Here is a 10771-nt window from a genome sequence, read left to right on the forward strand (position 1 = left end):
CCCATAATGTGTTAATGAAAAAGAGAAGTGGATAAGGTCTGTTTCCCCCTACCCTGCCTCCATTCCATATAGAAGATCACCTTTACCACACAGGTTAAACGCAGAAGGAGTTTAAAGAACTCCACAGCAGAGGATGGAGCGATAGAGACAATTAAGTTAATTACAGACAGGTAGGTAATGTAGAAAAGGGAGGGACACATCACCAAGCCCTCCACTACACCAGGAGAAACAATAGCACTATGTCATATTTGAAAGCTTTGAGCTGTTATTTTGATAGGTCTAAAAATCACTACAAAACAGCACTTAAAAAAAAACTTTTTTAAAAAAGCAGGACAACAGGGAAAATGCAGGAATGTAACAGTGTGGAAAGCATATTCCTTAGAATCCAGGAGACAAAACAAGTAAACAAATGTTGTCCATCTTGGGAGAAAAGGCTAGGGCAGAAGTACTCAAAATGACCCTCCAGGAAAACTAGACATTTTTACCACACAATATCTTCACACATTGTATTAACTGACATTTAGTGTATGATCAGTTTGGGTTAGTATTTCAGAAAAGTGATATATTCTATGTAGATCATTATAAACACCAATCTTAAAATTTAAGAGGTGTTCTCCGTTAACTATCACAGCAGTTATTATTCTGCATTTTCAAAAAGGATTCTTTTCTGTTGTGTTGTTGTCCTGCGTTTATCATGAAGGGAAACAGCTCTTCAACGGAACAACAGGGAAAGCATAAAGGAAAGATTGTCAACTTAACCACCAGGCTTTTCCCTGGAGCAAATAATTTTGGAGGTATAACGAAGGACTGAAAACCGATAGTTTCCTAGCTTAATTAATAATCAGATTGTATTCATGAAGTGTACAGCATTTTACTGTTTTATGACACTGATTCGCTTTTACTTAAAAACCTACAAGCTATGTCACCAGTATACAAGTGACCTTTTTAAGAAATGGGGTTTTTTTCCAGTCAGGTGTTCCACACGGAATAGTGTTGTCAGAATTATTTCGACCAAGGACTCATAAACCCATGAGGTGTTCAAAATGAGATCTGGAACACGAGGTAAAAGGTATGTGTACCTCTGGGTATCTGTGGAGCATTTTACCTCCTTCTCACAGCTTACCTACTCACAGCTGTGCTATTAGACAGCAGTTTACAGGTCTGAGGCCTGGGCTCCAGGCAGACTTGCCTGAACCCTGCTTTCCCCATTTTAGAAATGAGGCGATTAGCCTATTTCAAGGAAGTTGGTGGAACCATCAATGTGGAGTTCCCATTTTCAAAAACAGCAACAACACTGGATTTTTCAGCAGGGTCAAGCACATAGTCCCCCCCAATCCGATACTAGTAAGCCTGCTGGTCATTTATCAATGATTTTTTGCCTTGAATGCCATCACACAGGCACGTTGCCCACCACAAAACCATCTGCATTGATAGCATCTGAGGAAAGGAGCAACAAGGAAGGTGATCTAAAGCTTAGCTGGAAGAGCCTCTCTAATCAAAATAAAATGCCTCCTTGCCTTTTGAGTGGGCATGGTTTTGTTTTTTTTAAGTCAGTGTGGCAGCACTGGACCCATGCTGCTAACATTGGACCAATGCTGGCGACCCACACACACACACCTCTTATTCTTCAGAGAAGTTTGATCCGTACACCCCCTATAATCCCCACTCATGAGGCTGTCTGCCTACGAACTGCAAAGCCCCCTCACCACCCCCAGAGCCAACATCTCCAGAGGCAGAGAGACCCCAGGGGCCCAAATAAAACAAGCCCCACACGAGCGAGTTGGGAGCTTGTTTGCCTATGGGAAGAAGTAGAAGAGGGCAGCCCTTTCCCGGGGGGGGGGCTTGTGGGGCTGGAGAGAGAGAAGAGAGAGAAGCATCCAGATCCCAGCCTCACCTTTCGAAAACCATGCGGATCATGAAGATGCAGAAGGCCAGGGGGAAGGCCAGGTAGAGGTCCTCCACTTGAGGGAAGGTGGCTTCCTCGGTGCTCTTCAGATCCGCCCAGGTGACATTGTGCGGCAGCCAGAACCTCTCGTTCCAGAACCAAGCGAGGATCCCTGCCATCTTTGCTTTGTCTGGCTCGGGCTGCTGCTGCTGCTGCTGCTGCTGCTCCCCCACCGGCTCCCTGGCTGCCCGATGCTGCTGCTGCTAAGGATGCTCAGCAGCTGCCTGCGTCGCGCGCGCGCGCCTGTGCTCGTGTGTGTGCGCGTGGCCGGCTTAAATAAGCTCCTGAACCCTGGAGCGGCGACAAACCGCGATCGCTGACGCCGCTCTCGAAACACCGCCCTGAGTAGCGGCCGAGCTGGGCCCGCCCAGCCTCGCAGCTTCTCTCGCTCGGGGCGAGGAGAGGGAGGGAGGGCCGCCTCTGCCTGTCACAAGGTGCTTCAGGGACGCGCCCTCTGATTGGCTTGCAGGGGCGTCAGGCAGCGGGATCCGCGCAAACCCTCGCGCGCCCGACGGCGCCCGAGTCTTGCCTGTCGCTGCTGGGTCCGCTTGGCGCCTGGTTTAAAGGCAGCAATTTGGTGCTAGGCTTCTCTCTCTCTCTCCATATTCATCTCTATCTATCTTATCTCTATACTCACAGACCGTTCGGCTAGGAGAGATTTTTTGTTTATTTATTTGATTCTTGATAAGTAAGAACCTATTTGCTGTTGTTGTCAGGTGCAGAACACCCCAAATGCCTCGGTGTTGTTGGGGGAAGTATGTGGGTATGCTTACTGAGTGTGCACAGAAAAACTGCATCGGGAAAAAGAGGAATTCGAGAAGGAAGTGCTGAAAGGTTCTCAGCAAATCCAAGAAAATTTGTTCTGGTTTAGATTTTTTTAAAGAATAAGATAAAAATGGTGGGGTTTTTTTTGGTAATTTTTCAAAATATACTCGATAATAGCATGAAAGGTACTCCCTGTTGTTAATTTTTTCTTTAGCTTCCTAGTTTGCAAATGACTGAAGATTTTGACAGATTTTTCTGAGCACTTGGGGTCAAAAGAAAGCAATTTAAAGCAAGTGTTCCTGAGATATTTCATTCTGAATCTGCTAGAGCCAGACAGAGGATGATGACAGGTTAGTGTCCTGCCGCCCGCTGACATAAATCATGGCTCCACCTTTGGACCCTGTGCTTATTTGTTTGAATTCCCAGAAATCCCACTTTTATTGGTTTTAACATGCTTCTATGCTTCTGTTTTACTGGTTTTGCATTGTACTTTTGTTTTATTGATATTATCTTTTACATTGTACACAGTGTACTCTTTAAAAGTACTGAGTGGTTTATAAATGGTTTTAAATAATCTACACAAGCAAAGATTCACATTGCTTGACCCTGAGGCAACAAGTTTACTAGTGCCAGCAGTCAGATTTTAACTAAAAGATATTTTTTTCAAACCCTAAGGATAGTGAGAAGTTTATTTGGGATGTAGGGTGTGTGGGTGTGTGTTGGGATCCTCAGTGACAGATTACTTTATTTTATTTTGTTATTGCTACGTAGTACAAGTGCAGGAGCCCCGCAGGGCAAAAAAGTTGACAACCCCAGTAGACAGTAATTTAAAATAGTAATTTAATGTTTGATGTTTTATATTTTATTGTGTTTTTAATATTCTGTTGGGAGCTGCCCAGAGTGGCTGGGGAAACCCAGACAGATGAGCAGGGTCTAAATAAATTATTATTATTATTATTATTATTATTATTATTATTATTATTATTAAAACAAGTGTTGTTGAAACATTTCATTCTGAATCTGCTAGATATAACCAGATGGAGGAAGATGACAGGTGGGTATTCTGCCCCCTCTCATGATTAATTCTGGCTACGCCCATTCCTGGTCTCAGACTTATCATCCGTAAAGCAGAAAAACAAAAGGGAAAACGTAATAATGAGGGGGAAGAGAGAAGAAACAAGCATACTCATGGAACAGAAGACAGATCTTCTCCTTACTATGTTTATGTGCACAACCTTTCCAGCTGAGGAGCTCAGTAGTTCTGGCCTCCCAATTTTATCCTCTCAACAACCCCACAAGGTAGGTTAGGCAGGCTGTGATATATTTTATGAATAGTGGTGTATAAATATTCTGATCAAGAAAGAAAGAAAGTCCTCCTTAGGCCACCACTGGGAGCCCTGAGGAAGGGAACATGAAAGTGATTTGAAACACTGTCCTCCCTAAAGAGCCTTCCTAGTAGGAGTGTATGAGTTATACTACGTCATGGTCCCACTCCAGGGGTAATAATTTCTACTTTTCTCCTCCCACCCTGCATTGCTGCTTCAGAACTCCAGATTTCCCCAGGAATGTGCACTTTTTGACATGATCAAATTCCACAAAATCCCATGGACCGCCATATTTTCCTTCTCAATATAAGAAATGCCCATCCAAGTTGGGTTTTCACAACTCTCCCAAAGGAAAATAATAACTTGGTGACTTTTATTCCATTTCAGTGTACACAAAGACTTTAACAGTGCACACTCAGGGCACCATTCTCTTCTCAAAAGCCACTTGTTTATGAACTATAGGGATCCACAGAACTCAAGATGTGCCACTGCCACAAGAGTTAGGCTGGGAGAACATGGGGGAGAACCTGAAGCACGAGCATGGGAGGATATTTGGATGGCAACATTGCCTCTTTTTTCTCACTCTTTCCCCTGAAAGCTACTGGTGCACAGGTGCGGCACGTCCCATTTCACCACTTGAGACGAGACAGGAGTTGCCGCCTCCTGCCCCACCCCAGTGCCTCAAGAACCATGGTTCTTGCCAAACTTGATAGGAGCCAAGTGTTCCAAATCAGTTTCTCCCCCACTCCCTATGGGGAGAAGGGAGCCAAGTGGCAACCAGTATACAAGAGTGCCCCAGGTCTTGCTGAACTTGCCAGAAGCCAGGGTGCGCATCAAAATGTTGCAGTTCACTCGGATTCTCTGCTCACGGACGGGGAAGATGAGCGGCAATGCTGCCCACGTGAACACATTCCTCTCAGGAGCAGAAGCTGTGCCGTAGGCGGCCATTAACACTGCCTCTTGCATTTCCTCCTTCTGAGGGGGACACATCCTTGGTGTGGAAGATCTGGTGCATTTATAATTATGCGCTCCAGCTGCTGCCTAATGCTTGTTCTTGTCTCTCCTTCTCTGCAACAAGTTTATGTTTCCTACCTTAAGAACCTAAGAAAAGGCCAGCATCCTGTTCTCACAGTGGCCAACTAGATGCCTGAAAGCATCACAGTGCGAGGTGCGTGCCCCCCAGCCCAATTTTGACTGCCTAGGGGCCTCCATAGAGTTTAATTTGGGACTGCTCATTGCTGCCAGAAATTAAATCTTGGAACTACTACATGCAAAACATGTTTTCCAGTTATGGCGCTTGCTGTTCAGTGCATAGAAGCAGCCTTCTGCATCTGCATAGCAATGCTTATTTGGGTGTCGTGGTGTGGGTGAATGCATCTTATGATACAAAGAGCACTATGTAGCCCCTTCCGGAGACCACATGACCTGTTGCAAATGACCAGAAACAGAGTAAGTCCTCTTCAGAGATATGGTAGATGTTTTTAAGATGCAGCACTAATCTTTCCCTGCCTGGACCTATTCTGTAGTTGCAATATATGTGCCCTGCTGCTAAACGATGAATCTTGCTTTAGATGTGCTACCAGGAGCTAAGTATAACATCTGAGAGTTCTGTTGTCCTTCAAAATGACAAGTAAGGAGAGAACTCTTTTTTTAAAATAAAAAAACAACAACCCACCCTGCACACATTTTTTTCAACCCTTGCAACAAAATCTGTTAAAATCACAAACAGGGCTTGTTGTTTTAGCATGCGCTGGAATGAAATAAGACTGATTTGGCATGGATCCCAAACTGCTAAAATCATTGTCTTTTTTTTTTATAATAATGGACTGGCATGCTGCCTACATGAGCGTCCATTGTTTTGCATTACCTGAGGCACAAACTATGAATGTAAATTTGTGACAGCAAGGTCAAAATCCTTAACATAACGGGTGCAATTGCTCAGACTTGACTGTGTTGCTTTGTGCTTCCAAAGTGACTGTCGTGCAACCTCTGACAACAGGGGACACGTTTGAATATGAAAAAAAAGGTTATTCCATTTTGAAATGCACAACAAATGCGAGTCATTCTGCCAATGAATCAATTTTGTTGGAATATTTTGCATTGTGAAACGAAAATAATAGCGATAATAATAATATAATAATAATAAATTTTATTTATAACCCGCCCTCCCCAGCCGAAGCTGGGCTCAGGGCGGCTAACAACAATCAAAATAATCCAACATTCTAAAAACATTCATTATAAAATTAATTAAAATCAAATTAAAATCAAATTGATGGCAACCATTAAGCAAAATTCTGTGCAGATTGCCAGAGGAGGGGGTCAGGCTGCACCCTGACCAAAGGCCTGGTAGAACAGCTCTGTCTTGCAGGCCCTGCGGAAAGATGTCAGGTCCCGCAGGGCCCTAGTCTCTTGTGACAGAGCGTTCCACCAGACTGGAGCCGCGGCCGAGAAAGCCCTGGCTCTAGTTGAGGCCAGCCTAACCTCTCTGTGGCCTGGGATCTTCAGGATGTTTTTATTTGCAGACCGTAAAATTCTCTGTGGGACATACCAGGAGAGGCGGTCCCGTAGGTACGAGGGTCCTAGGCCGTATAGGGCTTTAAAGGTTAAAACCAGCACCTTAAACCTGATCCTGTACTCCACCGGGAGCCAGTGCAGCTGGTATAGTACCGGATGAATATGATCTCGCAGCGAAGACCCCATAAGGAGTCTCGCCGTGGCATTCTGCACCCGCTGGAGTTTCTGGGTCAGTCTCAAGGGCAGCCCCACGTAGAGCGAGTTACAATAATCCAGTCTGGAGGTGACCGTCGCATGGATCACAGTGGCTAGGTCAGGGCGAGAGAGATAAGGAGCCAACTGCTTAGCTTGGCGGAGATGAAAAAATGCCGCCTTTGTTATAGCTGTAATCTGCGCCTCCATAGAGAGGGAGGTATCGAAGATTACACCCAAACTCTTAACGGACGATGCTGGCACTAATTGCACCCCCGCAAGAGATGGGAGTTGCCCCCTCAATCCCATATTGCTCCGTCCCAGCCAGATAACCTCTGTCTTCAAAGGATTTAACTTCAACCGGCTCCCACGTAACCATCCAGCCACAGCTTCCAGACATCTGGTCACTGTGCCTGGGGCCGAGTCAGGATGGCCATCCATCAACAGATAGAGTTGGGTGTCATCGGCATACTGATGGCAACCCAGCCCAAAACTCCGGACAAGCTGGGCGAGGGGCCGCATAAAGATGTTAAAAAGCATCGGGGAGAGAATCGCACCCTGAGGCACTCCACACACCAAGGAGTGGCGCGATGACAATTCCCCCCCCAAGCGCCACCCTCTGTCCCCGACCAGAGAGAAACGAGTGCAGCCATTGAAGGACTGTGCCCTGGATCCCCACGTTGGCAAGGTCCAGGAGTTCGTGATCGACCATGTCGAAGGCTGCTGACAGGTCTAGAAGAATCAGCAGCCCCGACCCGCCTCGATCCAGCTGCCTGCGGAGATCATCTGTTAGGGCGACCAGAGCCGTCTCGGTCCCATGACCAGCGCGGAAGCCGGACTGGAATGGATCGAGAGCCGATGTTTCATCCAGAAACCTACCAAGCTGTTCAGCAACCACTCTCTCAATCACCTTACCCAGGAATGGAAGATTCAAAACCGGGCGGTAATTGGATAGATCTAAGGGATCTAATGATGTTTTCTTTAAGAGCGGACGCACCAGTGCCTCCTTCAGTTCCCCTGGGAATATCCCGGTGCCAAGGGACAAATTGATGATATCCCCCAGGGGGGCCCGCACCTCGTCTGGACATGCTCTAATCAGCCAAGACGGGCACGGGTCAAGAGGACAGGTGGTGGGCTTTACAGCTCGGAGGAGTCTGTCCACATCGGCTGGGGATATCTGGTCAAAGTGGTCCAATAGTGGACCCGAGGACAGTCGAGGGGCCTCCAGTTCCCTTATTGTATCCAAATTGGCAGGGAGGTCATGGCGGAGCAACAGGACCTTCTCCGCAAAAAAGCTCGCAAATGCCTCACAGCTGTGTGTCAAATTGTTATTTAAATTTGGCTGTCCTTCAAGGGACGTTAAAGACCTAATTATACTAAATAATTGTGCCGGGCGAGAGCTAGCGGAGGCAATGGAGGCCGAGAAGTAGGACTTCTTAGCGGCCTTCACTGCCATCTCGTAGGTTTTCATAACCCTATAAGATGTTCTTGAGGCTCCGTCATGGGCACCCCACCATACTCGCTCTAGCCGTCTGAGGTCCCGCTTCATTTTCCGAAGCTCCTTGGTAAACCAGGGAGCCCGGTTTCTGCGGGGTCGCAGAGGGCGCCTAGGTGCGATCTCATCGATGGCTGCTAGGAGCTGGATATTCCAGCCCTCAACAAGCTCAGTCAATGAGCCGCCAGGGGGAGCAAGGTCCCGCAAGGCCTGACGGAATCTATCAGGGTCCATCAGCCTCTGCGGGTGAGCCCAAATTAGCTCACCACCTAAGCAGGGTGGGGGTGGAATATCAATCCTGGCTTTCAGAGCGTAGTGATCAGACCATGGCACCTTCATCGAAGGAGACATGATCACATCTATACCGGCGCCAAAGATCAAATTTCACTGTTGCTTGCCTCAGAGATCATGACCAATGTTTTTGAGGTTGGCGGTCCCTAACTTCGCAGTTGCCCATGGATACAGATATTAAACTGCATCCTGTTAATTGCTGCCGTGTGGGAACTTTTTTGTTTTACTGTCGTGGCTGCTTGCATCGCTTTCCTTCAATACTGCCTTTTGTCTGAGTTCAAAGGGGAAAATGAAATTCTGAATACAGATGAAGGCTAAACTGTAATTTGTAGATGTTTTTATCATGCTGAACAGCTGTTTTACAAAATAAAATAAATCTGTGAGGTTCCTTGGTTCCCTCACGGGAGCCTGTCCCCAGGTGGTTGCTCAACTACACCACTGAGTCCAGACTTGAGATATTCAACTCAGTTTACATTTAAATGTAAGCCTACCTAATTCACACTTCCGAAACAGCATGCAAACCAAAGTTTAGTCATCTTTCAAATTTTGCTCACTATAAGAATTCTGCAATGCAGCTCTTTAGCCATGCAGTGTGTATAGAAATTCATATACTAGGGTGAAGTTTGTATGGAAGCAGATATATGAGTGAAAAAAGCACACAGAAATGCATTAGGGAAAGATGATTTGCGAAAAATATGAGGCAAAACCATAGAAAAATGTGTGTATTAGGAGGCATTTGCGATAAAACGCTGATAACTTTAACTTTTTTAAAAAAACTTTTTTAAAATGACAAACTGATGGAAATATGGGTTGCTGAAGACGGGGCCAATTATTTTTCAGTTTGTTTGAGGAAGCAGTGACGGGTTGTGATTGAATGGGGTGTTGTTGGAAGAGAGTAATGTTGTTGGATGTTTTGTTTGTTATATGAACAAAAATCTCACTTTTTTATTCACATGAAGCGACCTATGCAAATCCAGCCAGTTTTCAAACAGTTAATATAAACATGTTCACATAGCAAAGAAGTCATCTGGCAAATTCTGCATCTTTTGAAAGGCTTTTCAAGATTCAAATTTTCAGAACATTGGGCAACCATAACTTCACTCCTGACAATGAAATATGAAAACTTATCAATCATGAACAAATACAAAAAAACCCAGGTTGAAAAAGCAAAAACTAGAGATAGCTGCAGAATTTGGGGGAGATATTTGCTAGGGACTCTCAGGCCTCAAAGCAAAGAACATACAGTACGTTCCAACTTTCCTCCAGTAAAAATAGGGACATCCTATTCCATAACAACAACAATTTTATTATTTATACCCTGCCCATCTGACTGGGCTGCAGCAGCCACTCTGGGCAGCTTCAAACATATATAAAAGCATAATAAAACATTTTTTTAAAAAAACTTCCCTATATGGGGCAGGCCATTCCAGGATCAAATTAGAGACTGTAGTGGCTTCTGTAAATTCGGGCTGTCCCTGGAAAAAAGGGACACTGGGAGGGTCTGAAAGGGAGGAAGGGGGCTAGCCCCTAACTTTTTGTGATGACCCCATAGGTAGTTACTAGTTTTAGAAGGCTACAAGAAGAAACTTACTTTACCAAAATTGGAGGGGTTGATGAAGGGGCTCTCAAATGAAACTGTCACTTCCCTCCTATTTTGAGTACTGAGGACGTAATATCACCCACCACTTTCACTGAGAAATCTTGCCGATATATAGAAAGATTTTGAAACAGTAATACATTTATTTCCACTCAGTAATGTTTTCTTGTCTCTATTACTGCCCATATCCTGAAGTAAAATTATCTCATGTGTGTCGCCTTACTCTCTCAGCACAAATATACAACTGAAAGGGGCGGGGAGAGAACTACCTTCCCTTTGACACCTTTTTTTAAAAAGTTGTATTTGATCCTTACAGAGTCTTCTGTGAAAGGGGGTATTCCAGTCCCAGCACCTTCTTTTCCAGCAGATGTACATGGCAAAGGCAAGTAAATGTTGAACCACTTTTAAGAAAATTCTTTGGTAGGAAAAATATTTGTGCTTGAGAAGTCTGCCCACTGCTGGGCTAACTGAGCATCATCCAGTCTGTGGAATTATTCTGTAGTTGTGATTTATCAAAAATCTTTTCCCTGAATTTTTGTGTACCCTCTCCCCAACCCAGATAGACAGACAGATTTTTATCCCTATGTAGGAGAAACCTGTATTTTGAGATAGGTATTGGTTTGTACAATTTTCCCCTCACTGGTTAT

At 45.1% G+C, this 10771-nt stretch overlaps 1 protein-coding gene and 1 long non-coding RNA gene across 4 annotated transcripts in view; one reads left to right on the forward strand and one right to left on the reverse strand.

The window, feature by feature from the left end:
• Window positions 1-2396, reverse strand: part of CERS6 (ceramide synthase 6) — an 86073-nt gene extending 83677 nt beyond the window's left edge. Inside the window, exon 1 of one of the 2 annotated variants that reach the window (XM_083577450.1) lies at window positions 1895-2396. In XM_083577450.1, the coding sequence (XP_083433576.1) occupies window positions 1895-2064 (170 nt within the window). In that variant the 5' untranslated portion in view covers window positions 2065-2396. The remainder of the gene's footprint in view (window positions 1-1894) is intronic. The other variant, XM_083577449.1, reaches the window with a different exon arrangement.
• Window positions 2397-2455: 59 nt separating this feature from the next.
• On the forward strand, window positions 2456-10532 carry LOC310745393. 2 transcript variants are annotated; one of them, XR_014540108.1, is made up of 3 exons: window positions 2456-3060; window positions 3738-4009; window positions 10441-10532. It is a non-coding gene; the product is annotated as an uncharacterized lncRNA (long non-coding RNA). The 2 variants fall into 2 exon arrangements; XR_014540109.1 differs by lacking the exon at window positions 10441-10532 and adding an exon at window positions 4256-4281.
• Window positions 10533-10771: the final 239 nt, after the last annotated feature.

The sequence above is a fragment of the Podarcis filfolensis genome (assembly GCF_964270895.1).
Source record: "Podarcis filfolensis genome assembly, chromosome: 1".
Classification (NCBI taxonomy): Eukaryota; Metazoa; Chordata; class Lepidosauria; order Squamata; family Lacertidae; genus Podarcis; species Podarcis filfolensis.